We start from the raw sequence: 25,173 nt of genomic DNA on the forward strand, positions 1-25,173 counted from the left end.
CTCACAAGGGGATGAATCCACACCTTTCTCTGTATCTGTAACTACAAGCTAAAGCCTGCCTTCGGGATCATACCGTGAACTGAATGTAAGTAAACCTTGTTACTTTTAAGGGAAGACCGTTGTGTCTTTATTCTTTTTAAGAGGGAATAAAAGGGGAATTTTGGGACACGGGTAGCGCTGTGGGTTAAACCAGAGCCTAGCACTTGCCGATCAGAAGGTCGTGGTTCGAATCCTGCGATGGGATGAGCTCCCGTTGCTCGGTCCCAGCTCCTGCCAACCTAGCAGCTCAAAAGCACATCAAAGTGCACATCCAGTTGTACAGCTAGGGAGAGGAAGGTGCTCCAGAAGGTCATAACCACAGCCCAAAGGATTATTGGTCACCCTCTCCCACCTTTGGAAGAACTGTACGGTTCCCGTTGCCTTAGGAAAGCAAACAACATCCTGCAGGATCCATCTCACCCGGGATACAGTCTGTTTGCACTACTGCCTTCTGGCAGGAGGTATAGAAACATCAAGTCAAGGACAAATAGACTGAAAAACAGTTTCTATCCAAGAGCTGTGGCCTTTTTGAATGCTGTAACTCGATAGTGAGACCTGGGAGTTTGATGGGTGTGGGTGTGGGTGTGGCTGGAATGTGGTTTGTTTGGTTGTTGCTGTTGTTTTGCTTTTGTTGTTTTTAAGGGATGGCATCCAATTTCGTTGCACTTGTGCAATGTTGCACTAGTGTAATGACAATAAAGAATCTATCTATCTATCTATCTATCTATCTATCTATCTATCTATCTATCTATGAAAGTGCAAGTAGATAAATAGGTACCGCTCTGGCAGGAAGTTATACGGCGTTTCCGTGCGCTGCTCTGGTTCGGCTTAGTCCTGCTGGCCACATGACCTGGAAGCTGCACACCGGCTCCCTCGGCCAATAAAGCGACATGAGAGTCGCAACCCCAGAGTCAACCACGACTGGACCTAATGGTCAGGGGTCCCTTTAAAAGGGGAATTTACCAGGAAAAACAAAACACCAGGAATTTACCAGGAACAACAGAGATTCAAATGAATCTACCATCTGGCTTCCTGCTATATAGTGGGGAATGTACTGTGCTACTGACTCACTAGCGTGAGTGAGGAAGGATAATATAGAACCAATATATCCTCTCCTGCTATCCACAGCATTCTCACAAGTCCTGGGTCTGGAAAGGGTGAAGACACCTCACTGAGAGTGGTCACTCAACACTTTTCAGCATTTCAGGCAGGAGTCCTTTCCCCCAAGATGCCATGGAGGAGGGAACCTGGGGCCGTCTGGGCGTGAAGTGCCTGCTCTACCACTGAACTGCAGCCTGACAACCAGGATATTTTGCACCCTTTTCCCTTGCCAGGGTTACGTACGGTCTTGCCAAGCAAGCAGTCAGGTCCCTGCCCTCACTTTGCTTCAAAGTTTGACGGTTGCATCTAGCAAATAAGATCTGCTGAAGAAGGATAATTTTAGCTGCTGTTGCAACATTTAAAACTAAAAGCAGCAGCCCAACTTTCTTCCCTTCTCGAGTTTGGTGTAACTTCTCGGTTGAGGAACTGACAATTTCTTGGAAAACTCCTGAACTTAGTAGCTGCCAGACACGACTTTGATTAGTCACAGAATCGTAGAGTTACCAAGGGTCATGTAGTCTAACTTCCTGCAGTGCAGCGATCGCTGCTAAAGCATCCTTGCCAGACGGTCCCCCGTTGGAGAGCCTGTTAGGATCCCTGCTCCATGATTGCAGTCATGGGATTGTTGTCTTTCACATGACGGTGTATGTTTTGACTCCACCAAGTGGGACGTGACGGAGACAGGATGTTTGTGTTACTGTGTTCCGTGAAGTGGGACTATTGTCCTTTGTTCTTTCTCTCTTTGCTGTCTGATGCTAGAGAGAGAGGGAGCCATCTTGCAGTGCTCCGTGTGTGTTTATATGTAAATAAAGTAGATTAGCCAAAATGCTGAGTTGCTGAGGTCTGTTATGCGAAATGCACAAACTCTGCGGATCCCTAAGTGTGCTGGTGTCGGTTGGCATCGGTCGCTGTGATATTCAGGCTGAAGAAAACTTTTGAAGCTCTCGAACGAATGAGGGAGAGAACATGCCAGTCGGGCATTCTTCTTTGAGCTGATAGCAGCCTGTGCCCTTTTACTATTAAGTTCAAATTCTCTGCCTTGAACTAAGGCCACAGCCCTACCATACATTTATGAACCTGTCTGCTTTAGTATTTTAACTTTTGTATGCTTTAAAGTATTGCTGTGATTTTTCCTTGATTTCCTTGTCATTTTTTAAAAATAATCAAGTGGTGTACATATGAAATAATGAAATAAATAAATACACCTATAACTCATACAAAGGGCACAACTTCCCGCTCCAAGAATCCTGGGAACCGTAGTTTATTCCATGTAGTTCTCTGGGTGGGGAACTGTGGTTCCCAGGATTCTTGGGGGCGGGTGCTTCAAATGCGCATGGGAGGCACTTGAATTTGCAGTTCTGAGAAGTTACTTACGGAAGACGAAGAGCGTGTAGCGGTTCAGTGTCTTGGAGCCTTCCTGGGTGAATGTCGAAATCTCATAGCCTCCTCCGTCTTCCAAGGTGAGGTTATGGATTTGGAAGGCGGGTTCCTCCTCCAGGAAAGAGACCCTTTCGGAATACCTGGGGTCTAGGACTGTGATGGGCTTCCCCTGCTCCCACATCGCGACAGCCTTGCTGGGCGGGCCGACAGACCTCAATATGAGACCCGAGAAAATGGTCCCTTTTGGAATCACAACAGGAAGACTGACCGAGTCCCCCACAGCTTTGGGGCCTAATTCAGCCTGGGTCGCTGCTGGACTGTCTGCACCTTGGAGAGGAGAGAGAGAACAGGGAAGAAAGTGAATTTGGAGAGGACGAGATTCACGCGCCATCAACAGGAACCAGGTTGAGACATTGACCAGAGTGTTTCAGCAACCTGGGGTTTTTTGGGGGGCAGTGGGGGTCGGACGTTAGATAGGCTTGCAAAGCAACTGTGGGAGGAGGCACGTGAGCTGATAAGCCGTTTCAAAATGGGGAGGAGTTAGGGGGGGAAACCTAGGGGGCACAGCCAAGTCCCCCATCTCCTCACACCCCTTTCATAGAATGGTTGAATCATAGGGACTATGAGGGTCTTCTGGTCCAAAACCCAGCAATGCAGGAATCACATCTAAAGCATCCAGGTGATGACAGACGGCTGTCCATCCTCTGCTTGGAAACCTCCAAGGAAGGAGAGCTCAATGAGGGAATTTGTTCCACTGCTGGACAGCTCCTGCCCTCAGCAAATTCTTCCTAATGCTTAATTGGAGCCTCCTGCCTTGCTATTTAAATCTCTTGATTTGGGTCCTGCCTTCTGGAGAGAACAATACCGCTCTGATTTTCGTGGGGCAGCCCTTGAGATATTTGAAGACGGGCCCATCTTACCCATTGAGGCTAGTGGTGCGGGACACCAGGACGCGAAGTTCTGGAGGGCGCCAGGCGAGAGTCCGGGGAACATGGGACGCAGGTGGCGCTGTGGGTTAAACCACAGAGCCTAGGACTTGCCGATCAGAAGGTCGGCGGTTCGAATCCCCACGACGGGGTGAGCTCCCGTTGCTCAGTCCCTGCTCCTGCCAACCTAGCAGTTCGAAAGCACCTCAAAGTGCAAGTAGATAAAGAGGTACCGCTCTGGTGGGAAGGTAAACGGCATTTCCGTGCGCTGCTCTGGTTCGCCAGAAGCGGCTTAGTCATGCTGGCCACATGACCGGGAAGCTGTACGCCGGCTCCCTCGGCCAGTAAAGCAAGATGAGCGCCGCAACCCCAGAGTCGGTCACGACTGGACCTAATGGTCAGGAGTCCCTTTACCTTTAACCTGCAATCCTGCACACAGGCAGGGCTCTCATAAATGGAGGATAGTGTGAGGATATTCCGTTCCACCTTCAGAACAGACGTGTGGAATTGTTGCATGTCACATGTCTGTTTACACTCCAGCACAGCTTGCTGGGAATTTCGTTATGTCTATAGCTTTTGCTTTTGCTGTCTTGCTTGTACACCAAGGAGATTGAACATGTTTTCCTTTTGTCCTGCTGCATGCTGAAGAAACTGTTTGCAAATATGCTCACACAACTTCTGCCACTTCTGTTGTGCAATGTTTACTCTGAAGCTCAGGTCGCTGATGCTGCGCTGTTACGGAAAATCTGGGTGCGTATTTACCCTGCCACCCAGCCAGTCGGACCAAGTCCGTGGATTCTAGCGGAAGAAAAGGAAGCTCAGCCGGACGCAGGAGCAAAATGCGAAGATCCAAGTTTATTGCGCAATAGGTTCAAAGCGAGATTGAACCCCGAGAATGGGGCGACATAAACTTTTAAAAGTTCCCTCCAAATCCCATAACACAGTGCGCGAAAACGTCATGAATACATTATAGGAAGGTTGGGTTTCACAAGTTACATCATGAATATACTTTACACGTCATGAATACATTATGAAAAGGTGGGATTACATTAATTAACATTTTCGGATGAGGGAGGGGGGATATGCAGAGCGGGAAATATACATAGATACACATTTATTGAGTACCGGTGGCGGCAAGACAATGGGTCAGAGATATGCATCGTCTGCCACCTGGTATTGCCCGGGGAAAGGGCTGGGCAGGACGATCTGACGGGATTAAAGAGTTCCTGTGTACGTGACCTGCCGTCTCGAGGATTATGGAGTCGGGCAGCATCATGGAGTCCTGGGGAAACTGAGTCGAATGACACCAAGAGCAAGAAAATTGGAGCTGTGGTTGATTTTATATGAATTTTGAAAGGTTCTGATAACTTTCAACCTGTTCCGTAGTCTAGATCAAAAGCGGAAGCAGAATGTATCCATTCTTGTAGAAATGGATACATTGTAACAAGGGTTTGACAGTTTTACGAGGTCGGGAGTTTCGGTTCTATTGTTCTCGCCGTGGGGGGCCGTCAGCAGCTCGTCAGGAGGTTAAATGAGGCGTGCAAGAGCTCCCTGAGCTAGCTTCTGCAGGACGAATGCATGGCTGTGATTGGCCAAAGCGCGGCCATAGGAATAAGCGGAGAAGAGAAACACTCGGTCTACTCATTCTAAGTATGGAGCGCAGATAGGCATAGGAAAGGATAGGGAATATATATATATTCGAGCTTATTTCGCTCGGGAAAAGGTCTGGGAAAAGTGTGGTGCTTGTGCAACGGTGAAGGGGGTTCGAGGGTGGGTGTGCGATGGCACCCCTGAGGTCATCGCCTCGGACAGCCAAAAGAAGGGGGGGAATAGGCACCCCCCCCCTCAGTCCGTATCAGTCCCCCATTCGGAGATAGATTTGCAATAAAGTTCTGTAAGAACTTGCAAATCCTTTCTCCGCACCATTTGAGCACTAAATTTCGGTGATCTCATATTCACCTTCTCCCAAATGTCTCATTTGTACATAGTCTGGGAAAGTGGGAGCATGTCGGGAGCGGGAATAGGCTCGCAGAGGAAAGGAGCTAGCAGAAGCAGAATGTCGGAGGAGAGAGCAGCAAGGGGTAATACAATGCATAGTACAACATAGGATAGAGACACAAAGGAAAACAGTTAAGATGATAAACAACACGACTTTCAATAGTTGTCTGAGCCATCCCAGCTTGGGCAACCATCCCCATAAGTCCACATCGGATAGCCCCTCATGCTGGATGTCGTGGAGCTTCCCTGCTAGTTCATGAATGTTATTTAAATGTCCAGTTATATTTAAGGTCTGGTCAGTCACGTATGTACAGCACTCAGTGCCTATTAATGCACAGGTGCCTCCTTGACTGGACAAGAGGAAGTCTGTCGCGATCCTCGTCTGTAGGCTCAATTGTCTTACCTCGGATAGTTCCGACATGAGAGAGTCTGTGATCTGAGTCGCCTCCTGCATGAACTTAAGGAGGATGTCGGTGAGTCGGAGAATATCCACGTGGTTTGAACCAGCACCGTAGGCGGGGAAGAGTGCTCGGCCTACGGTCTCTCCATTTGCAGCAACGTCTGACAGGTCTGACAGCTCTTTTTGTTCCCTTCTGTTCCGTTGTCTTCCAGGCGGTAGGTGTGGTAATATTCTAATTCCGGGAACGATGTAGCCGATGAAGCAGGATCCGGACATGTGTGGGCTCACCCATGTATAAGCGCGGTGCCCACACACCCAGAATAGGCCGCTGAGGTAAGATTCCATTCGGCCTGAAGCAAAGGTTTGTAGTAGCATGGTGTCTGCGGGTTGTGGCTTCCAGTCCAAGGGGTATCCAACCGCAGCGGCCCAGGCAACAGTAAGGTTAGGAAAAGTTCGGGAGTCCCTTGTGTTAGAGACAGTGACCAGTCCAGTTGGTAGGATCTCCAGAGTGTTGGTGCATGTACTGGATCCGATGAAGGTTCCTTCCCCTGAGAAGCTGCGACAAAGGGGTCCCTTCGTAGGGCCGGTGAGGTAGAGGTATTGGTGTGTTAAGTTGAGTGCGGTCAGGTTCCAGGAAGTAACATTTCCGGAACGGAACTGTTCTAGGGTCACTGGTACAGGGACCAGTGGGAGGCTCTGTTGGAGATGGCTGGGTGCATGAGCGCAAATCCAGCAGTCCGGGTAAGGTGACTCCTTCGCCACCTGGCTGAGAAGCTTAATGTAGGAGTTTTGCTCCCAGGATGACAGGAGGTCTTCTCCCGGGAGTGCCGGGTCGGCGCCGAATTGTCGGGGTGCTGTACCAACCGGATGGAGGGGGTCGGTGGTGTTCAGTAGTCGCCTATCCCTGGCGATACCGCCGCATCGCAGGGGTCCGACGTGGTCCCATGAGGGGGAGCGCGAGGGGTGTAAAGAATGGTGCCACCCTTCGAGATATTCAGCCCCTCTCCACTCATTAGTGACCCCTAAGTCCCATAGACAGCAGAACCGTCGTAGGCAGAGTCCTTGGAGTTGGGGCTTCCGGGTTTCTGGGGTGGAGCGGAGGCACTGGAAGCCGAAAATCAAGTTTCCAGAGGGGTAGCTTGATTCTGTATAAGCGTGAGTAGCCCCTCCTGTCTCGACTTCGGTCCAGTTTGGGGTTTGGGAGACCTCTCCACTCTCGTAAAGCAGGTAAGTCCCGTCTCTACAGGTCAGCCGGTAAGAGGAGTGGTCAAGAGTGAGAGCCGCAGAGCCGATACGACGTAAATCCTTGTTTCGGATGAAAAGTTCCCAATATTTGTTTTCGGCGAGTTGGGGAACTAGGGAATGGCGCAGCAAGGTTCGGGACTCAGGAAGGCAGAAATCAAAGTCCCCCATTCGATCAGGGTTAGACCTTCCCGTCTCGACCTCATGATAGTCCAAGAAGTGGTAGTTTGTTCGTAATCCTGTGCAGTGGTCTGATGAGGTAGACGTGACCCAGGATAAGGTGGCGAGGAGAAGGGCGGTGGTGACCAGGCGCATGGTTCGGATGCGTGAACGAACGAAGGCGCCTGATAGGGTGAGGCTGTAAAGCGAAGCTATCAAATAGCGCTGTTGAACGGAGCTGTCAGATGAACTGTCAAAAGGCGAAGGTGTCAACGAAGCAAGTTGTCAATGGAGCTGTCAAACGAAGCAAGCTGTCAATGGAGCTGTCAAACGAAGTTAGCCGTCAATGGAGCTGTCAAACGAAGCAAGCTGTCAATGGAGCTGTCAAACGAAGCAAGCTGTCAATGGAGCTGTCAAACGAAGCAAGCTGTCAATGGAGCTGTCAAACGAAGCAAGCTGTCAATGGAGCTGTCAAACGAAGCAAGCTGTCAATGGAGCTGTCAAACGAAGCAAGCTGTCAATGGAGCTGTCAAACGAAGCAAGCTGTCAATGGAGCTGTCAAACGTGGTTGTCGGCGCGTCTGAAACGTAGCTTGATGGTGTTGGTATCCGGGATGATTTTGGACGTCCAGTTGGGTGTCGCGGTGTCTGGTCCGGTCTGTTGGGCCCGACTTTGGCCCCGATCGGCTGGTCCGGTCTGTTGAGCCCGACCTTGGCCCCGATCAGCTGGTCCGGTCTGTTGAGCCCGACCTTGGCCCCGATCAGCTGGTCCGGTCTGTTGGTCGTCGTCGTCAATATATGAGGTCGGTAGAGCCGGTGGAGTCGAAAAGGTGAAGTCCTCGCCGTTGCTTTCTTCCGTCTCCGGTGGAGGGGGTGAGGACTTGCACCTAGTGTGGTGTAACCAGGAATTCTTTTCACCTACTTTCACGGCGGTTGGCGACGTCAAGAGTACTTGGTAGGGACCTTCCCACGCGGGTTGGAGTGGTTCTTTCTGGTAGACCTTGACGAGGATCCAGTCACCCGGGTGGAAGGAGTGAGCGTGGACGTCGATAGGCAGATTCTGTCCCTCGATGGCCGCGTAGTGGTGGAGACGCTGTAGCTGTGTCTGGAGCTGAATAACATAATTAGTAAGTTCTGCCTCCCCCAGCTCCAGTTCCGATAGTGGGAATAGAGTGTTGTAGACGGGAGGAGGTCTCCCGAATAAGAGTTCGAATGGGGAGAGTTTCAAACGTCCGGTTGGGGCGCTGCGGATGTTATGAAGAACCAGTGGGAGTGCATTCACCCATCCAGTCCCATTACTTTCTTGGTTACTGTCCCTGGTTCCAGGTGACTGTCGGTTAGGGTGGAATAGGTGGCCCCTGTGTCCAGTAGACATTGGTAAGGGTGGCCGTCTATCTCGATAGTACAGACCGGGTCTTCGGGTGACAATGTAAGGACAGGGCAGATGGTTTGGGTCTGACTGGGATCCCCTTCTAATTGTCAATAAGTGTCCTGATCATCGGGAGGTGGTTGGTTTGGAGGGTGCAAGGGAGGAGCAGTGGCATTCGCCCAAGGGTGGGCAGGCTGGTCTATGGCCGGCATTTGGGTGGCCGGCATTTGGGTCCGGGGTCCCGGTTGTGGTCGGGGTTGAGGGATCGGGTTCGAGACCGTCGGTGGGGTATAAGCCGCTGGGTTGTGGTTGCTGTAGCCTGGAGTTACGTTGGCTTGCGGGGAGAAAGGGGGGTGGGTGATCCGTACAGGGAAAGGCTTAGGCTCCTGTCCCCCGTAGGGTGTCGCATTTAGGTAGGGGCAGAATCTTTTTATGTGTCCCTCTTCCTGGCAGTAATAGCATCCTCCAGTCCCCGGTCCCCACTGCCTATAGGGATTTGGGGTTCCTCCTCCACGGATTCCCTTTCCTCGAGGGAGTCCCCTGCCTCGATTAGGACCATAGGCAGTTTCCATGCTTAAGGCTAGTATTTGTTCGACCTCGGGCTTCGTTTCCTTCTTCTTTCTTTCATCCCGAGAGTTGTAGACAGATTTTGCGATGGACAAGATTTCACTTACGCTCTTTCCATCGTATCCAATTTGGAGATTCAGAGCTTTCCTGATATCTGGGCAAGCCTGATCCTTGAAGAACCCTTTAACGATTACTTCATGTTGTGGGTTTTCGGGGTCTATTCCTCCCCATGTTTTAATGGCAGAGACCAATCTAGTGTAATAATCGGACGGGTGTTCATTTGGTCCCTGCATGACCGACTGGACTTTGGTCCAATTAACGGTGCGTTGTCCGGCGGCCTTTACACCGTCCAAAATGGCCTTTTTAAATAGGTTTAGGCACCAAATACCATTAGTGGTATTATAGTCCCATTCCGGTTCTACTCTGAGACATTGTGCTGTGAGCGCCTGCAATCCCTGAGGCCGTCCCCTTTGGTAGTCCGGCAGCTCTATGGCTTCCCCGGCTTTAGTTAGAATGTCCGCTTTCTCCGCCTCGTTGAAGAGGGCATTCAGAAGGACGTGGACATCGGGCCAGGTTGGATTGTGTGTGGAGAAGATAGCGCTGACCTGGCGGTGGCATTTGTCCGGGTCGTCCCTCAGTGAGGGCATCTGATTTGACCAAGTTACCAGGTCTGAGGTATAGAAGGGTTGATGCGTGTAAACCATCCGCGGGGGCCCATCAGGTTCGAGAGGGGGAATGGGCAGGGCCCTTAAGGGCATCTGGACCGCAGTAGAACTCACGGTGGAGCTTACTTGGTCAGAAGTCCCCGGAGTCTCTTTATCGCGGCCCAGGGTCCCCTTTTCGGAGCCGTGAGGTTCCGTGGGAGCGGGTTTATTCCCGACTTGGATAGAGTCCTCAATGGTGTTATGGTGAATAGAGGAGGGGGTTTTAGTTTTAGCTTGTCCGGGGTTTTTAACTTGTTTGGCGCCCCCCTTGTCCTTTCTCGCTTGTAGTCGTGTGACCCTTCTATTTTCAGTGTCTTGTGCCTCATTCTCCTCCCCCGTTTCCTCCCCACTACTTGAGTCGCTGTCGCTGGATGTCGGGGCTTGCGGCGGTGGTGGTCCTTGATAGTAAAAGGGGACCAGGGTCTGTCGTACATCATCATCTTCGTAAGGGGGGGCATTGGCAGTCGCCCGGGATTTAATATAGGCAGTTGGTAAGAGGTTGCTCCCTTTGGGGCTTGGAGCATTCTCCTTACTGCCTCAAAGGTGGCCAGGTATTCTAACTGGCGGGGTTTTCTTCTATCAGGGCTTTCCTTAGGTGGTTCAAGCGTTCTTCATTAAACGAACCCCCCGGTGGCCACCGCAGTTCGGGTTTAGCGGAGGCAGTCCTGGCGGGCCAGGTTTCGGGGCAGAGGTCCTCTAGTTTTTCCTTAGATAACAATTTGTGGCCAGGAATCGACTTCCAACATGCGATGACGAATTGAAGAGGAGAGTCGGGATCCTTCTGGGAACGGGATGGCTTCCGGGAAGCCTTCCTCCCAGAGTGAGTCCGCTCGTGTTTGGAAGCCTGGGTACCCATAGTATATCTCACGCGTGTCTAGATAGGAAAGAGGAAAGAGGAGGGGGTCGATAAGGATTTGTGGGTCTAGGGCTATTCGACAAGGACTTGTAAAAGGAATGATCTTTAGTCGCTTGGCAACTTCCTAGGGAGGTTTTAAAGAGCTCTAGCTATCCGGTATTCCTTACTTCTTTTTCCTTAACCATTCACCTGGGGTCCCTTTTCCACTCTGCCGGTCCCGCCCAATTCCTCATGGGCTATTCCCTCCTGGCAACCTCCTACCTATCGTCACAACTCAGGAAAAGGGGCCCTACTGAACGCCCGCGCCGTGCGGTGCCAGATCGGGTGGTCCCTGGACAGAGTTTTGGGTCGAAAATCCCCCTTGCTTTCGGAAGCGGGCTTACAGTACACGTGGTATGTAGCCCGACCGGTGCGGCTGGGATTGGGATAGAAAGCAAGACCACTTCCTGCCCCCTAGAAAGGACGCTCGGGAAGATCGGAAAGAGAGCTCCAACCCCTTGCTTTCAACTGGGTTGCCCGTTTGCGGAGAGTCGGCTATCTTTCAAGTCGGGTCTCTCCGTCTTACCCTTCGGGCTCCCAATTGGTGCGGCTGGCTGGAGGGTTTAGATAAAGAGATAGAGCTCAGAACCCCCCTTTCGGGTCGAGCAGCGGTCCACGGTCTCTCTCACTGACTGGACCAAGAGAAAGGCAAGAAGGTACGATAGAGAGGAGGGCAGAGAATTCAGTTGCCAGGAGACTTCCACCCCGTCCCACCAGTGCACTGGATTTTCCTATACTCACGCGTCTTCCACGTCGATCCGATCCCAGGATCGATGAATGAGCCGGCTGGATCCCTTTTGCTCCCCGGCTGAACTCCTGGGGCTCCCGATTACCGCCCGGGAGATGGCCGGAGGTCCAAAAGGGTCTTCTCGGGCAAATTGGCCCGCAGCCGGCTGAAGAATTCGGGGCCTCCGGTCAGCAACCCGGGAGAACCGCTGGCCCCACGTTGGGCGCCAAGCTGTTACGGAAAATCTGGGTGCGTATTTACCCTGCCACCCAGCCAGTCGGACCAAGTCCGTGGATTCTAGCGGAAGAAAAGGAAGCTCAGCCGGACGCAGGAGCAAAATGCGAAGATCCAAGTTTATTGCGCAATAGGTTCAAAGCGAGATTGAACCCCGAGAATGGGGCGACATAAACTTTTAAAAGTTCCCTCCAAATCCCATAACACAGTGCGCGAAAACGTCATGAATACATTATAGGAAGGTTGGGTTTCACAAGTTACATCATGAATATACTTTACACGTCATGAATACATTATGAAAAGGTGGGATTACATTAATTAACATTTTCGGATGAGGGAGGGGGGATATGCAGAGCGGGAAATATACATAGATACACATTTATTGAGTACCGGTGGCGGCAAGACAATGGGTCAGAGATATGCATCGTCTGCCACCTGGTATTGCCCGGGGAAAGGGCTGGGCAGGACGATCTGACGGGATTAAAGAGTTCCTGTGTACGTGACCTGCCGTCTCAAGGATTATGGAGTCGGGCAGCATCATGGAGTCCTGGGGAAACTGAGTCGAATGACACCAAGAGCAAGAAAATTGGAGCTGTGGTTGATTTTATATGAATTTTGAAAGGTTCTGATAACTTTCAACCTGTTCCGTAGTCTAGATCAAAAGCGGAAGCAGAATGTATCCATTCTTGTAGAAATGGATACATTGTAACAAGGGTTTGACAGTTTTACGAGGTCGGGAGTTTCGGTTCTATTGTTCTCGCCGTGGGGGGCCGTCAGCAGCTCGTCAGGAGGTTAAATGAGGCGTGCAAGAGCTCCCTGAGCTAGCTTCTGCAGGACGAATGCATGGCTGTGATTGGCCAAAGCGCGGCCATAGGAATAAGCGGAGAAGAGAAACACTCGGTCTACTCATTCTAAGTATGGAGCGCAGATAGGCATAGGAAAGGATAGGGAATATATATATATTCGAGCTTATTTCGCTCGGGAAAAGGTCTGGGAAAAGTGTGGTGCTTGTGCAACGGTGAAGGGGGTTCGAGGGTGGGTGTGCGATGGCACCCCTGAGGTCATCGCCTCGGACAGCCAAAAGAAGGGGGGGAATAGGCACCCCCCCCTCAGTCCGTATCATGCACCAAGGACTGGAGATTGTCTGGAGCCAGCTGGGGACCTGCCAATTGCCCCCTTTCCTTGGCTGCATGCCAACAGAGAGCATCAACGGCTCCTAGTCTCCTCCTCCCCCTGTTGGAGGCAGTATACCTGGGAATATCATCTGCTGGGAATTGCAAGGGGGTTGCTGCAGTTACGCTTCTGGGCTTCCCAGTTTGGGGCTTCTGGCTGGACACTGTGAGAACCAGATGCGCCCCCTTTGGCCTGATCCAGAAGCCAACCTCTTCTGGCCCCAGGCCCAGAAGCAGTCTCTCTAGAGTCCTGGGCAGTGCTTCCCCCGCCCTAAAAAAATGTTTAGGGGTGCTCTCACTTTGATTCCAGAAAATCACCCTTTTAAAGTTCAAGTCAGGAAAAATAAATACAATAAATGGACAAAAGCACAAAGATTCACAAAATGTTTAGGGGTACGCGTACCCCTGGGTACCCCCAGAAAAAGCACTGGTCCCAGGTTCTCAGAGCCCTTTGGCAGCTGTGGGGAGAAGAGGGGGGACTCGCAGGTCCTGGTGCCGCTGACGCTGGGATGTTCTGTTGTCCACATCTGTCTGACACCCCCAGAGGATGCTTCGTGTTGTTGTCTCCCACCACCCCGGTCAAGTTATGCTTCTCTCGAAATGCCACTGGCTGACACAATACTTCTTGAGCAATTAAGGGGGGTGACCTTGCTTGTTTCGCAGGCACACACCCAAACCCCATTGCCCAATCTTTCCAGATCAGTTCCTCTTACTCCTAAAAACAACCATGAGGAACATCTCCTCAGAATCCAGGTTGAATCCAGAGCCCAGAAGCTGGATCAGGCCCAAGGGGGCCCATCAAAGCAAGCCTCCTGTTCTCGCGGTGGCCTTGCAAAAGCCCTTAAGACCTAGAAATCTTGATAGACTGCCTCTGGACCTGGAGGTTCCGCCAGGATCTAAGAAGGGTCCCAGCCAGTGCAGCCTTCTTGCTTTGCAGTGCCCAAATGCCACTCAGAACCAATAATAATAATAATAATAATAATAATAATAATAATAATAATAATAATAATTTATTTTTAGGGCTTTCCACAGGACAGGCACCACCATCAAGGAGGCCCTCTGCCTGGTTCCCTGTAACTTGGCTTCTCGCAGCTAGGGAACCACCAGAAGCACAATTCAAAGTGTTGGTGCTGACCTTGAAAACCCTAAAAGGTCTCAGTCCAGTAGACCTGAAGGAGCGTCTCCATCCCCATCGTTCTGCCCAGACACTGAGATCCAATGCCGAGGGCCTTCTGGCGGTTCCCTCACTGCGAGAAGCGAAGCTACAGGGAACCAGGCAGAGGGCCTTCTCGGTGGTGGCACCCGCCCTGTGGAACGCCCTCCCACCAGATTTCAAAGAGAACAACAACTACCTGACATTCAGAAGACATCTTAAGGCAGCCCTGTTTAGGGAAGCTTTTAATGTTTAATAGACTATTGTATTTTAGTATTCTGTTGGAAGCCGCCCAGAGTGGCTGGGGAAACCCAGCCAGATGGGCGGGGTATAAATAAAAAATCATCATCATCATCATCATCATCATCATCATCATCATGATAGCACACTGGGCACGAGCGTCGTAAGGCCAGAACCCCAATTTGCAGCTTTTCCATCAGGCTACAGGCAAAGGCGAGAGATGAGACCTTGGGGAACCAGCAATCCTGGTTCTCCTCCCGCCCCCAAAATCTCCCCTTTCTAGTCTGCTGCTACAACAATTCTCTGGGGCTGGGGCTGTTTGCATAGCAGGGTGATTTGCAGTGACAAAGGGACCCCAGCCCCTTCTGGACTCACAAGCCCACCCAATTCCACCTCTGGGCACAGATTCTGTGATTTTTGCATTGCAGGGGTCGGACTGGGTGGCCGGTCGGGTCTTGTCCATCTCTACAGTTCTATGAGTCTACGGAACGTGCGCTTAAAAACCAAAACCAAAAGCCAACAACTCATTGCGCCCTTCAGCACCCCATAATAGCCAGATATTTATTTTCAACGCATCAGAGAAAATGTCCCGCCCATGATTCCGTGGTTGCAGTTAACCAGCCACGATTTCGTCCTTTTTGTTAAGTGCTCGTCAGAAGGGGTTGGGGTTTTTTGTTTTTTGGACACCTTGAGCAATTTGGAGAAAAGGTGAGATACAAATGGGATATCATAGTTCTCCCTCACCCAGCAAATACACCTTTAAAAGGAAATTGCCTTTTTCCTGGTTGTGGAATGAACAAATGCCCATTGGGAAGACCCTGTAAGCAAATCTGCCTGAAGCTCATTGTCAAATAACCTCACTGAAAACAACCTGGAACATTTCCGCAATAAAGACTGGATATTGTCTAACATCTCTGTGAGCAACTGGGGATAAATGTGGAATAAGCAGGGAGCCCTATTCCTCCACACACATTGCTTGCTCTTGCAAGAAGAGGCAAGGGCGTTGCATTATGGCACAGAGAGAGAGAGAGGGAGTTGAACTGAGAGTCACCTGGATTTTACTCACTTGTAGCTTGGAAGGTGAAGACGAGGAGGAGGAAGGCAACAGCTGGGTCCATGTTGGTGTCACGGTGGAGAGATCAGCCCCAAGGGAAACGTGTGAGGAGCCTGGACAGCTCAGCCCCAGGGACACCAGCTTCTCCTTCCCTTTTCTGCCACTTGGCCAAGCCAAGGAGGGGGAGAGGCTTCCTCCCGCCCGCCCTTCTTGTAGGCTTGGCCGTGGGATGACACCCAGAGTGGAGCCTGGGGACATGTGACCAGGCCCCATGGACACAGGAGCCAGAGACCTCCCTCTGGGTTTAGGAGACACACACACACAGGAGGAACGTCCTTGCCATTTCTGCTTGAGGAAGGAGGACTGGGTGTGCAAGCTTTGGGATCCACCAGGACGGTGGGAGAAAATAGGCCTTCTTGGGGGGGGGTTAATGCTGTTGAAGGGGCCATTAGAATATTGTTCTCTATAGGATCCCCCCCCAAAAAAAAACCTGTTTAAGGCATTTTCTCCTCTCTCATATGTTATCCCAAAGGGGAGAGGTTTTGAAGGTTTTTCACCAGCCAGAAGAACAAGGCTTTTCCTTGCTGAGATGTTACAGTGAAAATAGGCCTATCTCAGGAATGTTTGGCTTGGGCGAGTAAAAGATAAAGAGCAAGGTTGAATAGGTTGAATGGATGTTATTGTAACCCCAGAGGGAGGGACTGGACATACGTGAAAGAAGGAATTCCAAATATGGAGAAACGAAAGCTAAATTCTATACCATTTCCCGTAAATCATGTTTTCTTGTAAATCAGATAATAGACCATCACAGGGGATATAAAAAGGGGTGGCAAGCCCAGAGAGGGCGGGCAGGCAATGAATTTTACTTTGTCTGTACCATTATTTTGTCATGATAAAATAAAAATGATTTTACTGCTGTCAAATTGACTTTTTGAAGCGAATTCTGATACTCCGAAGGGAAGGAACTAAGAAAAGGTCTTCCACTGTGAGCCCCTCCATCATAAGGGCAGGTTATATACAGTGGCCACTTGGGTTGCAAACACGATCCGTGCAGGAGGCATGTTCGCAACCCCCAGCACGGCATCTGCGCACGTGCGGGTTGCGATTCAGTGCTCCTGCGCATGTGCAAAGTGCGATTTAGTTTCTGCACATGCGCGAGCTCCAAACCCCGGAAGTAACCCATTCCGTGCAACTTGAAGCGTCTGTAACCCAAGGTATGACTGTACTGTATATGTGTAAACAGATCATCTATCACGAAGACGCCACAATATCTGTGGTACTTCAGTCCAACGGAACCAAACTCTGGGTAAGCGCTTGAAATCTCGCTTTGCTCTGAGATTGGGGTGCCAGGCAACATTATGCTTCTGTTTATGACATATAACCGATGAGTCCATTCCCCTCGAGTCTGGTGCCCTGGAGTAAAGTCAAATATCTATAGAATCACGCTGGAGAGACCTGACAGGAGTAAGCCTGGACCAATGGTACCAAATATTATGGGAAACAGCCCTACTAGAAAAACTAACCAACAAACTGAAACTGAAACGGGGACAAATGGAAGAAGACACCTTCACCCCGTTATGGCTCCCCTATATCATACCCACAGCCCAACAAGAAAACGACAAAAATCCACCAACGGCATACAAATCAATATGGCTATCCTGATCCAAAACACCCACCCACCCCACTCACACATGAAAACAAAATTCACCACAGCCAACCACAAAGAAACAACCACACCCTACGGCAGGCATAGGCAAACTTGGCCCTCCAGATGTTTTGGGACTACAACTCTCATCACCCCTTGCTAACAGGACCAGGGGTCAGGGATGATGGGAGCTGTAGTCCCAAAACATCTGGAGGGCTGAGTTTGCCTATGCCTGGCCTAGGGCAACCCCAACCTCTCTCACCACCAAAGGAACACAAGCGAATAGCAAAAAGAACCCACACAAGGGGTGCTGACACACCCCCCCATATGTTAAGTAAAATAGAAACATCGTCCCCAACTCCAACCCCCCTCCCCATTCCCCCCTCCACCTCTTTCCCCCTTCTCTTCCTAAGGTAACACTAACGTCTCAGCAAATGAAACTGATTTGCAGAAAATGTAACTTGAAAAAAGAGACATTGCACATACTTTTGTAAACCAAGAAATCTTTAATAAAAAATACGTTGGGGGGGATCTATAGAATCCCTTTGCAGTATCCTAAGTGACTCCTCAGGTTCTGAGTGATTTCATCGGGAACCCAGTTGCCTTCCGCTCAGTCGCCCAATTGGTGCCCCCAGCTGAGTCCTGTTTACATAGACGGGCAGCAGTTGTCCGGGTTTTTAGACCCATTTCCAGCCCTGCCTGGAGACCCCAGGGCTTGAACCAGGGACCTCCACGAGGCAGGAGATTCGCTCCTCCCAGACTTGCCCCTCGGCTGCATCCGCACTGAACCCTGGCCGGGCCTCTTCGCTTCTCCGGTTCAGCACTGGCCTGAGACACAGGCTCAAGGAAGCCCAAATCTTTCGATTCCCCCTTTTCACCCCAATCAGCAGAAAAAGAGGGGAGAATCACGGGATCCAGAATCGGGGCTTTTTTTTAGGCTCAGCAGGAAAAGGAGTCAAAGAGGAACTAGGCGCGGGCAGCAAATGTTACTGTCAGAGCTGCCACCCAGTCCCAGCTCACATAGGACCAAGTCCGCCAGCGTTCACTTTATAAGAGTCTTTATTAAGTTACAGGTTTCATTTCCGAACTGCAGCGTGCAGCTCTACACCTTCTGCCCTAGGTCGGCGAAGACCCGTCTGAGTCCCCGCCTCTTGCACACCAGCTTAATACCCTAGCCTTGCTCCACCTCCTTCGCCTCTCCCTACGTCTCTGGGTCCTTCTGCCCCCCTGGGCCTCCTCCCTTCTACTCTCCTCTGACGCTGACCCCCCTGATCCTTCTGCCTCCTTGCGGCGGGCTTTAGGACCTGGCTCACTCTCCGGGCTGCTTACTGCTCCAGCTTCCGCTGCATTTGAACTTGGCGCGCGCGCCCAACTCTCTACTTTCCTCTTAACCGTTGCCTCGCTCTCTGAGGAGGGCGTGACCACCCCTGACTCGTGCCCTCCCTCCTGCTGACAGCCTCCGGAACCCGATGCCTGGCTACCTTCCTCCCTGCTGCTCTCAGTCTTGAGCGTGGGTCCCGACTTCCAGCTGCTGCCGCCCTCAGTTATGAGCGTGGGTCCCGACTTCCAGCTGCTGCTCTCTGAATCTCCTCTGTTCCCTTCCTCCTGGGGTGTCCCCCCGGATCCCCCCCTTGCTCTGCTCACTGGGGCTCCCTTTTGGGAGTCCTCTGACTCACTGCTTAGGCTTGGAGATCTCGGGTCGTCATCATCACTCATTTTCCCTTCGGATTCCTCCCCCTCGCTCTCTGCTTCCTCCCTTCTCTGCGTCTCTGCTCCTGAACCCCTGACATCCATCCCCCCCTCGAAGCCCCCCCTTCCCCCCTCCCCGCTTTCAGGTGTGGGTGCTGGGTGCTCCATCATCACGGGAGGGAATGCCGGATACAGTTCGCTCCCCGTGGTTGGCCGCCAACTGAAGACCTCCGAGTCTTCCTCCTCTCGGTCGCCGACGTTGACCTGTTCCGCTTCCATCTCTGTACCGCCGTGCTCGAACCCAAGGTCCTCCCCGAACACGTCCATGTCAGTCTCTGCGTCGGTCGCTCGACCTGGCATCTCCAGCCACTTCCGGCGCCATTGCTCCTCCGGTCGATCGTCCCACCAATACGAGGTGTCTGACGCCGAACCCGCCGGCGATCCTTCTGGGGAACGGGTGCTCAGTGCGGGTTCCCCGTCCGAGTCGAATCCATGGAACGTGCTGGAAGAAAGTGTGGGCGTGAACAGCCAGTCGTCGAAGAAGCTCGCTGGCATGGGTCTGTGTGGGAAAAGGGCATGAAACTCGTCCTTGAGCAGGGGTTCCTCCAAAGCGTAGTCTGGCACCCAGCTATTGGCGCTGGCCCGGGTGCCCTCTCTGGCTAGGAGGTATTCGACTCCCTCTTCTCCCCATCTGGAGTCCAAAATCTCCGTGACCTCGTTGATGGGGTCTTGCTGCGTCACCCCTCGCGTCTCCGTCCGCTCCCGGAACGGACTCGGTGCCGTCCCTGGCTCCTGGAATCTGTGAGGTGCCTTGTAGGGAGTGAGCACCGACCTGTGGAACACCGGATGCATTCTGGAACCCTCCGGCAGCGCCAGTCGGAAGGCTACCGGGTTGATCTGTGCTTCGACTTGGTACGGACCAATTTGCTTGTGCCCCAACTTCTTCTTGGCTAGTGACCTGGTCGGCACTGCGTGGGCTGCCAACCAGACCCAGTCTCCCACTTGGATCTCTTCGCCAACCCGCCTGTGCTTGTCAGCTTGCACCTTGTAGGCGTGCTTAGCTAGCTCCAGCTGCCGTCTGAGTTGATCGTGTACCGCCTGCAACTCTGACGCGAACGCGTCCGCCGTCTGTGGTTCTCCGTCCCCCACTCTCTCCCGTCCCGGGAAGGTTCTGGGATTCCTCCCATTGTTGGCGAAGAACGGCGTCACCCCTGTGGACACGTGCTTCGTGTTGTTGTAAGCGAACTCGGCGAGCGGCAGGTAATCCACCCAGGTCGCAGGTTGTTGATTGGCATAGCATCTCAGGTACTGCTGCATGATGGCATTGACCCTCTCTGCTTGCCCGTTGGTCTGCGGGTGTCTTGCTGATGCCAGATCGACCTTGACATTTAGAAAACTCATCAGCTTCTGCCAGAAATTCGAGACGAACTGGCGCCCGCGGTCGGACAGGATAGACCGCGGCAGACCATGCACTTTGAACACGTGATCTATGAACAGTTTGGCGGTTTGTTCCGCCGTGGCCACCTTCGCACACGGAATGAAATGTGCCATCTTGGTGAACAAGTCCACCACCACTAGTACAGCTGTCTTGCCTCTCGAGCTGGGTAGATCCGTAACAAAGTCCAGGGCCACTCTCTCCCACGGTTCAAACGGCGTTTGCAGCGGTTCCAGCAGTCCCGCCGGTGGTTTGTGCACCGGTTTGGCCCTCTGGCAGGTGTCGCACCTCGCAACGTAGTCCGCGACTTCCCCTCTCAGTCTGGGCCACCAAAAGTCCCTTGCGACTAATTCCACCGTTTTTTCCGTGCCAAAGTGCCCGGCCGTGGGTGCGTCGTGCAGCTGCTGCAGTACCCTGGCGCGAAGTTCGTCTCCCGGCACGTAGATGGCCCCTTTACGTAAGAGCAAGCCGTCTCGTATCTGGAACTCGTCGCCCTTCGCCGTGCCCTTGTGCACCTCTGCCATCTTCGCCCGCGCGAAGGAGTCGTCCTGCAACGCCCGCCGCACCGCATCCAGGTCTACTGTGGCTGAAGCGCACGCCCACGCTGTTGGCGCGAAGATGTGCATGGCTGCCGCTGGCGTCGCCTCTTCGAGGTATTGCGGTTTGCGGGACAGTGCATCCGCCATGACGTTGGTGTCGCCTGGGACGTACTCTATTCGGAAATTGAAGTCAGCAAAGAACTCCGCCCAACGTATCTGCCTCTGGTTCAGGAACTGAGCCGTGCGCCAGTGCTCCAGATTCTTGTGATCCGTGCAGACCTGCACCGTGTGCTTGGCGCCGATCAGGAAGTGCCTCCACGCCTTGAAAGCTGCATGAATGGCCAGCAACTCCCTGTCCCAGATGGTGTAGTTCTGCTCCGACTTGCTGAGCTTTCTGGAGTAGAACGCTCCCGGCCTCCAGACCCCCTGTGGGTCCCTTTGCAGCAGGACAGCTCCCACTGCTCTATCGGACGCGTCTGTCTCTACCCGCATCGGTTTGCTGGGGTCGATATGCAGCAGTTGCTCTTCCGACGCAAAGAGACGCTTGAGTGCCTGAAAGGACTGCTCCGCCTGCTCCGTCCAGATGAATTTCTTTTTCTTGGAGCTTAGCGTGTCCGTAATGGCCGCCGTCTGCATCGCGAACCCCTTGATAAACTTGCGATAGAAGTTGGCGAAGCCGACAAACCGCTGGACCTCCTTCCGATTGCGCGGGCTCTTCCAATCCAACACCGCACGAACCTTGGCGCTGTCCATGGCTAGCCCCTTGTCCGACAACTTGTAACCCAAGAAATCCACCTCCGTCGTGTCGAACTGGCACTTCTCCAGTTTGGCGTACAGTCTATGCTGCTGCAGCCTCTTCAGCACCTCCCGAACATCTTGGTCATGGGCTTGCTGCGAGTCGGAGAATATCAGGATGTCATCCAGAAAGCAGACGCACTTCTTGTAAAGGAGTCCCGCCAACACATGATGCATGAAAGCTTGGAAACAGTGAGAACCGTTTTGCAATCCAAACGGCATCACTCTGTATTCGTAGGTGCCCAGAGGCGTGAACATGGCTGTCTTCCACTCATCGCCCTCCCTCATGCGGATGAGATTGTACGCACCTCGCAGGTCCAACTTGGTGAACACGCGTCCCTTGCGCACCGTCGCTAGCAGGTCGTCAATCCTGGGCATGGGGAAATCAGAAGGCTTGGTCATCTTGTTTAAGAGGCGAAAATCCACCACCAGTCTTTTCTGGGGCGTGTCCTTCTTCTTCACGAAGAAAACAGGACTGCCCCCTACTGCCCTGGACTCCCGGATGAAACCGCGCTGCAAATTGTGATCTATGAACTGTTTGAGTTCCTGTAATTCGTCCTCAGACATGGAATACAGCTTCCCTTTCGGCAGCGTCGCCCCTGGTAGGAGGTCAATCTTGCAGTCATATTGCCTGTGCGGTGGTAGCTTGTCAGCCTCTTTCTCGCAGAAGACCTCCAGAAAGTCCGCGTATTTGTGGGGGACTGCTTGCAACGTTCCCAACTGCAGTTGTGATTCCTCCTCCTCTCCCTCCTGTCTGGGCAGGATGCAGTGTTCTGCGCAATAAGAGGAGCCGAAGATCAGCTGTCTCTGGTACCAAGCCAGTGTCGGACTGTGCCTGTCCAGCCAACTCATGCCCAACACAATGGGCGTGTCCGACAGTTGGGTGACATTAAAACTGATGACTTCCCTGTGGTTGCCAAGGCGCATCACCATCGGTGGCGTTTGCTTCACCACCTGCCCCCCTAGCAACTCTCTGCCATCCACTGTGACGACTTGCAGGGGCAGAGTGGCAGGCAGTAGCTGTATAGCGTGCTGCTCCACAAAATCCTGCGCTATAAAGTCTGCGTTGCTTCCAGAATCCACAGAAAGCGGCACTTCGATAGTGACGCCATCGGGTAGCTGGAGAGATGCTGTGAGCTGCACTACTGGTTTGGGTGGGAGGGGGTCCGTGGGTTGCAAGATCGCTGGGGACTGCTTCACTGATGCGTCTGGCTGGGCCCCAGTGCCTCTGTCTCCAGCCAGACATCGTCGTTTCCCTGCTGTGGTTCTCCTTGCTGCGTTGCTGCAGTCACCATTGCTGAGGCTGCAGTGTGCTTGTGGAGCCTCCGGGGACACTCTTTCGCCAAATGGCCTGGATCCTCGCAGATGTAACACTTCCTGTTCCCTCTAGGAGGCTTCGCTTTCACTGCTGTCGGTGCTTGGGCTCTGGCTGCTGACTGAGCCCTTGCACCTCCAACCTCCATCGGTTCCCCTCCCCCTCCTGGCGGAGGTGTGGATTGCGCACGCGCTGCTTCTCTTGGAACGAAAGAGAAACTTCTCGCCGCTTCGCGCCCTCCACGTCCTTCATCTCTGCACCAGGGACGTTCTTCCAGCCTCACCCCCACAGTCAGCGCCCTTTGGACCACCTCCTGCGTGCTTCGGGGCCTCTCCCCCCTTGCAATTTCATCCTTGACCGCTGAGCTTAGACCCTCCCAGAACAGGTCTCTGACAGGGGGCGAATCCCGGTCCCACTCTAAGGCACTGACCAGCGCAAAAAAGCGGGCGTGGTACTGCCGGACGCTTGCCCTCCCTTGTTTCAGTCCATGAATCTCCCGTCGGGCAAGATCCACATCAATAGTAGACAAAAAACACGCATCCATCGCTTTGATAAAGGCATCTGCATTCTGAAGCGCCGGATCTTTATCCCTCCACAAATTGCGTAGCCACGCTTTAGCATCCCCATGCAAATGGGATAGTATGAACCCCACTTTCTCTTCCTCATCTCTAAAGTCTTTTGCCAGCAGTTGCAGTGCGCACATTACGTCTGCTCGAAAATTGGGGTACTGTTGTAAATTCCCATCGAAGTGAGCCACAAGCCCTCCTGCTCTCCGTGCCAACCCAACCCCCTCCGGTCTGGGTCCTGGCTGCCCGTGTTTAACCCATGCTTCAAACCTGGCGTGGAGATCTCTGTAGGCGGCTGCCGCATCCTCCTCCCTCTTCTGGGATGCCAGTACCTCCGCGTTCAATTGGGTAACTGCCTGTTGCAGCGCTGCAACTTTCTCTGCTTCCGTCATCTCTGCTAACCGTCGTGAGCTTGCTCCCAAACACCGATCCCCTCCTCCAGCTGCCTCTCTCTCCGCTGCGAGATATCAGGTGTCCGAAGCTTTTTAAGAGACGGGTCTTACTGTCAGAGCTGCCACCCAGTCCCAGCTCACATAGGACCAAGTCCGCCAGCGTTCACTTTATGAGTCTTTATTAAGTTACAGGTTTCATTTCCGAACTGCAGCGTGCAGCTCTACACCTTCTGCCCTAGGTCGGCGAAGACCCGTCTGAGTCCCCGCCTCTTGCACACCAGCTTAATACCCTAGCCTTGCTCCACCTCCTTCGCCTCTCCCTACGTCTCTGGGTCCTTCTGCCTCCCTGGGCCTCCTCCCTTCTACTCTCCTCTGACGCTGACCCCCCTGATCCTTCTGCCTCCTTGCGGCGGGCTTTAGGACCTGGCTCACTCTCCGGGCTGCTTACTGCTCCAGCTTCCGCTGCATTTGAACTTGGCGCGCGCGCCCAACTCTCTACTTTCCTCTTAACCGTTGCCTCGCTCTCTGAGGAGGGCGTGACCACCCCTGACTCGTGCCCTCCCTCCTGCTGACAGCCTCCGGAACCCGATGCCTGGCTACCTTCCTCCCTGCTGCTCTCAGTCTTGAGCGTGGGTCCCGACTTCCAGCTGCTGCCGCCCTCAGTTATGAGCGTGGGTCCCGACTTCCAGCTGCTGCTCTCTGAATCTCCTCTGTTCCCTTCCTCCTGGGGTGTCCCCCCGGATCCCCCCCTTGCTCTGCTCACTGGGGCTCCCTTTTGGGAGTCCTCTGACTCACTGCTTAGGCTTGGAGATCTCGGGTCGTCATCATCACTCATTTTCCCTTCGGATTCCTCCCCCTCGCTCTCTGCTTCCTCCCTTCTCTGCGTCTCTGCTCCTGAACCCCTGACAGTTACGAGGGCCAGAATCACTTTCAGGATCTGCAATAAGCAGCAATTTCTAGACAGTTCCCTGGAACTGACATCATGCCTTCGCTTGGCTGACACAGGAGAAACAGATGATACGGCCGTTCTTCCGGTGCAACTGTCGTCAGGCTCTTGGCTTTTTAAAATAAGTGGCTTGTGATTATTTTTCTAAGAACAGGATAGCCCAGCTGTGGCTAGACCAGGCCAAAGGGGGCCAGTCTAGACCAGCTTCCTGTCCTCACAGTGGCCAAATGCCCCTAAGAACATAGTGTGGTGAACAAAAACCTGCCCTTTTTTCCCTTATGGGGTATCCAAGAGCCCATATATAGTCTTATGTAGGTTCCCTATTGGTAGGAGAAAAAAACAGCGGCCAAGCAGAGAATACTGAGAAGCAAAGCAGCTTGTAAGCCTGATCTTTATTGATCTGTTGCAACAGGGTCCTCACTCCCCACACGCAGGAAAGGAGGAGGACCCTGAACCAAGGTGTGTGTGATGGCCTGCGAATCCGATTCAGAG

The 25,173-nt window shown here is 52.7% G+C and overlaps 1 protein-coding gene and 1 long non-coding RNA gene across 2 annotated transcripts in view; one reads left to right on the forward strand and one right to left on the reverse strand.

Annotated features, from left to right (window-relative positions):
- The window catches only part of LOC309520592 (T-lymphocyte surface antigen Ly-9-like), a 34,327-nt gene extending 18,765 nt beyond the window's left edge, over nucleotides 1-15,562 (reverse strand). The window contains exons 1-2 of the mRNA XM_082202560.1: nucleotides 15,372-15,562; nucleotides 2,515-2,847 (exon numbers count right to left, since the gene is read on the reverse strand). Of these exons, the coding sequence (XP_082058686.1) occupies nucleotides 2,515-2,847; nucleotides 15,372-15,423 (385 nt within the window). The 5' untranslated portion in view covers nucleotides 15,424-15,562. The remainder of the gene's footprint in view (nucleotides 1-2,514; nucleotides 2,848-15,371) is intronic.
- LOC309520733 overlaps nucleotides 1-25,173 on the forward strand; it is a 274,646-nt gene that overhangs the window by 231,915 nt on the left and 17,558 nt on the right. The window lies entirely within an intron of this gene.

The sequence above is a fragment of the Podarcis vaucheri genome, assembly GCF_965113315.1.
Source record: "Podarcis vaucheri genome assembly, chromosome: 16".
Lineage (NCBI taxonomy): Eukaryota > Metazoa > Chordata > Lepidosauria > Squamata > Lacertidae > Podarcis > Podarcis vaucheri.